Source organism: Ursus maritimus, unplaced genomic scaffold (assembly GCF_017311325.1).
Source record: "Ursus maritimus isolate PB19 unplaced genomic scaffold, ASM1731132v1 scaffold_53, whole genome shotgun sequence".
NCBI lineage: Eukaryota > Metazoa > Chordata > Mammalia > Carnivora > Ursidae > Ursus > Ursus maritimus.
In genome coordinates this window covers 63839-70385 of record NW_024426697.1, presented here as the reverse complement: position 1 = coordinate 70385, position 6547 = coordinate 63839, and the positions used below count along the sequence as shown (strand labels likewise).

General features: G+C 37.0%; 1 protein-coding gene across 1 annotated transcript; it reads right to left on the bottom strand.

Moving 5' to 3' along the window:
- Positions 1 to 4889: 4889 nt before the first annotated feature.
- LOC103656572 (olfactory receptor 6C2-like) lies at positions 4890 to 5837 on the bottom strand. The gene has a single exon (XM_008683988.2). The coding sequence runs from the start codon at positions 5835 to 5837 to the stop codon at positions 4890 to 4892; it is 948 nt and encodes a 315-aa protein (XP_008682210.1).
- Between the last annotated feature and the right edge of the window lie 710 nt (positions 5838 to 6547).

Here is a 6547-nt window from a genome sequence, read left to right as displayed (position 1 = left end):
TGAGCCGAAGGCAGACGCTTAACCGCTGTGCCACCCAGGCGCCCCACAAGCAGTTGTTTCTTAAGTAACCTGTGCGGGGTATATCAGAATTGGAAGTATAGGTATGAATGTATTACACACTCACACACACACACACACACACACACACACACACACACACACACAGTCTTCGGAGGGCTAATAAGCAATAACTCACTAACCAACATAACCAATGTCCACACTGGTTTTTAAATGTCACTAACTAAAAGGAACCTGGGATCCCCGGAGAAATGACAGTGTCATTTTGGGCTGATTAAGGAAGGTGTAAGAGAGCTAAAATCACCTTGTTCTAGAGAAGTACTCAAAAAAAGAAGAGGACAAATAAACAAAGTTCAGAATCCAATTAAAAGAGGCTCCCATTCACCATATTTCTGAGCACTAGGCATATGAATGCATTTCAAATAAAATATGATTCATTTATATTTCTACTACGGCTAATGTGATTATGCTGACTCAGAAAACAATGTATATGATTATCCCTCCAATTTTATATGCTCCTTTAATATCATCACCAGCTCTTTTAAATATTAAAAAGCACAGCTAAATATGCTATGATTCAAACAAAAATTAATACATGAATGTTTATAACAGCATTGTTCATAATAGTGCCCAAGTGGAAGCAACTTAAATGTTCATCAGCTGATGAATAGATAAAATGTGGTACACCTGTGCAAAGAATAAAGTATTAATAGATTCAATAACATACATAAACCTTGAATATATTATGCTAAGTGAAAGAAACTAGTCACAAAAGACAGCATATGTTCTAGATTCCATTTATATGAAATATCTAGAATAGGCAAATCCTGGAGACAGAAAGCTTATCAGTGGTTGCCAGGGGCTGGAGGAAGGGAGTGACAGGGAATCACCGCTTGATAGATATGGAGTTTCTACCTGAGGTGATGACAATGCTATGAAAGGAGATGATGGTGATGATTGCACAACTGTGTGAATGTACGACTAGCCACTGAACTGCACACAGTAAAATGGTTAAAATGGTGCATTTTATGTTATGTAAATGCTACCTCAATAAAAAATGTAGTTCTGGAAAGGCATATAAAAAATTGCAGATTGGACTGGAAGACCTAATAGCCTTAGAACCCTAACTTCAGGATAGCCAGCCTACTTTATGGAAATCCTTGTCTTGTGAGCAGAGGAGATTGAAAAGTGAGATGACAGGATAGAATGTGTTAACTAACTAGCTTGCATAGCTGATGTCCTTGGTGGTCGTGCTTTTTAGTTTACAGGAATCACAGGGACTCAAAGACAGACAGGGCTTATGTTCCAGTCACAGTCCTAGCTCTTCATCCAGAAACACGGGGTGATAGGCTGCTAAGCAAAAAGCTGAAAAAATCAAATATTAGGATCTCAACTGACTGATTTCCCATTCATCTCTGACAAACAAGCCACAGAACAGCCAGAAATGAAACCAGCAGAGAGACAGTGATGGAGGTACGAGAACATTGCATATAGACCGTGTGCAAGCGAGTGAATTAACAAGAATGGTATAAGCCTGCATGAAATTAAATACAGTATTAGCAGACAAACAACAAGATAAAATAGTTCTAGAAAACTTTTGGTAAGCTTTAGATTTTAAATCTAGCTCCATATCAAAATCATTTGCTCAGACATTATAAAGAGATTTTCTCAGTATACTTATTTTCCATAAAGTGTTTTATTAGAAGAGGAAAGGATTATGTTATAAGTAAATTCTTAGGGAGAGGAGAATTAAAATGAAATTTTACAGTTCCATAGCTAGTTAAGGCAATTATCTTTAAGATGTAATTAATTAATTTATTTTAGAGCGAGAGAGAGAGAGCATGCAACTGTAAACACACAAGCCAGGGGAGGGGCAGAGGGAGAAAGAAAGAGAATCTGAAGCAGACTGCTGAGCATGGAGCTGTCATGGGGCTCAATCTCACTACCCCAAGATCAATACCTGAGCTGAAATGAAGAGTTGGAAGCCCAACTGACTGAGCTACCCAGGTGCCCTGAAAGCAATTATCTTCAAGACAACAAGGTTTTATTTTAAATAAGCCTCAAGTTTTTATCAGTGACGTAAATATCTCAGAGAAGTGTGAGGAATATACTATAAAACACAGATGAATAAATTTTCCTCTTCTATATCAGGAGATAAAGGACATTTGCACTATGAAAATGCTCATAGTCTTTGTTCAATAAATCTGAACTCAGAAAAGTTACCTTAAAATTTAGGGCTATGATTCTAACCTTCATATCTCAATATAGTTATATCATGTTAGAGATTAATAAGTGTGGAAATAAATCAATACTTGAAAGTGACTTTGTTTCATATGCAAGCAAGAGAAGATTCAAAATTATCTTGATACAATGTTACTCTCAGACTTGCCTTAACACAATGCATTTCTGATTGGAAAGAAATGATTAGAATAACAAATCGTAATGTGGGATTTCGAAAGCCACTATGATTTTTTCCATGCATAACATAGTGTATAAAATCTATTACATAAATTTTGAAGTATTTAAACAAGTTAAATTTCTTTCTTTGATGTCAGTAAAGCAATTTAATAACCAGAGAAAAGCAGACACATCAGTAAACAGTGTATGATTGCAGAGAGAGAGCCCAACTACTATGTCAGCGTACATACTTTCAATCAGTGTCTTTTCTCATCCCTTTCCCAGCAAAACTACACTACTGCTTAAAAGGTCATGAGTTGTAGGGGACTGAACATGGCTTGATATCAGAATGCAGGCTCCACTGTTTGCTGCCTATGATGTATTATAGGTCAATGTACTCAATCTTCTTCTGTCCACATTTTGATACAATTAAAATGTATTTCTAGGATTAGCAAGGGCATTAATAATAATGTTTGAGAAGAGTTTGACTTATCTTTGATAGTTCAAAAAATGCAGTTATTTTCAAAATTATGCCAATAGAAATAATTTATTAAAAATTTTTTTAAAAGATTGTATTTATTTATTTGACAGAGAGAGAGAGCACAAGCAGGGAGAGTGGCAGGCAGAGGGAGAAGCAGGCCTCCCACAGAGCAGGGAGCCCTGTGTGGGGCTCCATCCCAGGACCCTGGGATCATGACCCAAGCTGAAGGCAGATGCTTAACGGACTGAGCCACCCAGGTGCCATGCCAATGGAAATAATTTAAAAGAGGGGAGCCTGGGTGCCTAGTTGGTTAAGTGTCTGCATTTGTCTCAGGTCATGGTTTTGGGGTCCTGGGATGGAACCCTTAGTTGGACTCTCTGCTCAGCGGGGGAGTCTGCTTCTCCCTCTCCCTTTTCCCCTCCCTCCCATTCATCCTCTCTCTCTTGAATAAATAAATAAAATCTTAAAAAAAAAAGGATGTTTAGGTGCTATTTCAAAGCCCACTTTTATTTTTATTGATTTTTTTAAAAAAGATTTATTTGTTTATTTGAGAGAGAGAGAGAATGCAAGCACGAGAAGGGGTAGAGGAGGTGGGAGAAGGAGAAGGAGAGACTCTCAGGCAGACTCCCTGCACAGTGAGGAGTCCCAGGTGGGGCTCTATCTCACAACCCCGAGATCATGACCTGAGCTGAAATCAAGACTTGGCTGCTTATCTGACTGAGCCATGCAGGAGCCCTTCAAAGCCCATTTTTAATTAATTAATTAAATAGTTACTCATTTTCCCTTATTTTATTTTTTATTATTTTTTAATTTAAATTCAATTAGCCAAGTTATAGTACATCATTAGTTCAGATGTAGTGCTCAATAATTTATCAGTTGTGTGTAACACCCAGTGCTCATCACATCATGTGCCCTCCTTAAGCCCACTTTTAAAATTTAAAGTTTATCTGTTTTGTATTTCCTTATTTTCCCCTATTTCTACTGGTTAGGTATCCTTGATACCTTCTTAAATCATTCCCTTATCTTTGTGTTGATGTGACTAATGGTCTTATTTCATCATCATTCAAAATTTGGTGTTCCAATTTGCTTTTACACATTTATTCTAATTTTGTAACCTATCATAAGTGGCATAATGTTTACATTTGTTTTTATATTATTTATTTATTTATTTATGTTTTAAAGATTTATTTGAGAGAGAGAGAGAGAGAGCATGAGTGAGTGGGGGGAGGGCAAAGGGAGAGAATCAACAAGCAGAATCCCGCCTGAACACAGAGCCCATCACGGGGCCAGACCTCACCACCATGAGATCTGAAACCAAGATTCGGATGCTTAATGCACTAAGCCACCCAGGTGTCCCTGTTTACATTTGTTTTAAATTAAATGTATGCCTTCAAAGTGACGTTTTTGTCATAAATATAAGTAAATAATTAATGTCTTATCAGTGTTTGTGAAGCTGTTTCCATCTGTTCAATTCTGATTATTCCCAAATTCCCTTCGATATCTGTTTCCACTTGTTGTTTTCATTATTTTAATTAGCCTAGAATGCCTTATTTGGTTTATTTTGATGCGTCTTTGTTGTTGCTGTTTTCTATATTGTATTTGGGTCTTAGATTATGATATTAGAGGATGGCTTTGATTAGGGAAGAACTAGTTTTGTTACTATGTAATGTGTCTATTACAGAATTTATATAGTTTTAAATATTACTACTTCCCTTCCTTCCCTAGAACCCTGAAGAAAAGACTTAAGTCAGAAGTGGAGATTACTTGGAAAATATCACTTAATTACTTGGAAATATATTTTATAGTTTTACAGTGGGGTAGATGAGTTTGGTTTGAAAGAAAAAGGAGTTGGATTAAGGTGAGATTAGGATGTATTATTAAATGTCTTTGAAAGGGTTAATATGACTAGATTATAGGCACAAAGCAATGAAACAAGTCAGAAGCTGTAGTTAAATATTTAGAGGACTTTATTCTTTCATTTTATACTGATTCATCAAAACTTCAGGTTCTTTGGGAGAAATGTTATCTTCTTTATGAAGTCACTAAAAGCTTGCTTCACTTGCTTATTCCTCAAGGTGTAAATGAAGGGGTTCAACAGGGGTGCAACAGAAGTAGTGAGCACTGAGACACCTTTATTTATGGCTACCTCTTCTTTTGCTGATGGCTTGATATAGATGAAGATGCAGCTGCCATAGGTGATGGAAACCACAATCATGTGGGACGAGCAGGTAGAAAAGGCTTTTTTTCTTTGTTGAACAGAAGGGAATCTCAGAATTGTCCTGATGATGTATGTGTAGGACAGAAGTACACACAGTAGGGTGCTAACGAGTCCAAATACAGCCGCAAAGATAACCATTTGTTCTATTACCCACGTATCTGAACATGAGATCTTCAGGAGGGGACCTGCGTCACAGGCAAAATGATCAATGGCATTGGAGTCACAGAATTCCAGCTGGAGGCCCAAGCTAAGGGGTGGGAGAATGATCATCAAGCCAGACCCCCAACAGCACAGGACGAATAAGGTGCACACCCTATTGTTCATGATGGTCATGTAATGAAGGGGTTTACAGATGGCAACATAGCGATCATAGGACATGGCAGCCAGGAGGAAAAATTCTGTTGCTCCAAAGAGAATAATAAAAAATAATTGACTTGCACAAGCATTGTAGGTAATGGTACTGTCCCCAGTTGATATACTGTACAGGAATCTAGGAATAGAGACGGTGGTGAATGAGACTTCTAAGAAGGCGAAATTTCTGAGAAAAAAGTACATAGGAGTTTTAAGATGGGAGTCTACCAATGTGAGGGTGATAATAATCAGGTTCCCTGTTGCACTCAAGATATAGGTGAGAAGTAGGAAGACAAAAAGCAGGGTTTGCAGTTGTGGGTCATCTGTCAGTCCCAGCAGGATAAAAGTTGTTATTGCTGTGTAGTTTCTCATCACTGACTTTTGAAATCTACCAATCAGCATGTGAAAATAAAAGATTTTTATGAGGTGATCAATATTTGAATTATGTAACAAAAGACTGAGTATAAAAGCCAAGCAAACCAAGTCTATATTTATTTTCTCATTTCACATCATAATCAATATTCCCGCTATTCAGTTAGCTCTCCTGAATATTCCACGTATGAGCAGTAAAGATTATTCCTTCAGAATTCACGTTTCTGTAAAACAATCCGACGTTTCCCCAGATCATTCTTTGCACCTCAAAATTTGCATCCATACATGTTGATTGTAATTCATCACATGGATTGAATTTACAAGGAAGTTAGAGGGAAAAAAAGTGATGTTACTTGATGTGTACTTAAATGTTGTTTATCCAAAACAAACCTTGGATATTTATCACAACCAGATAACAAAGAGCATGGCTTCTCTTCAGTTGTTATTATCAAAGGGTTGTTTTAAGGGTAACACGCATTTCCTCCAGAAAACAACTAAACAATAATGACAACAAAACACAACACTGGATCCAGAGATTTTCCTTTAACCCTTTATTCTTTTCTGCTTGTATTCCTCATTCTTAATTCAAAGACAGTTTGATAGACAACTCTTTTATCTATATTGTGAGAAAAGGAATATCTTTATATGCATACATGTTATTTTTCAGTCATCTGTGGCTCTGTATCTCTCAAACGCCCTGAGATGAAATC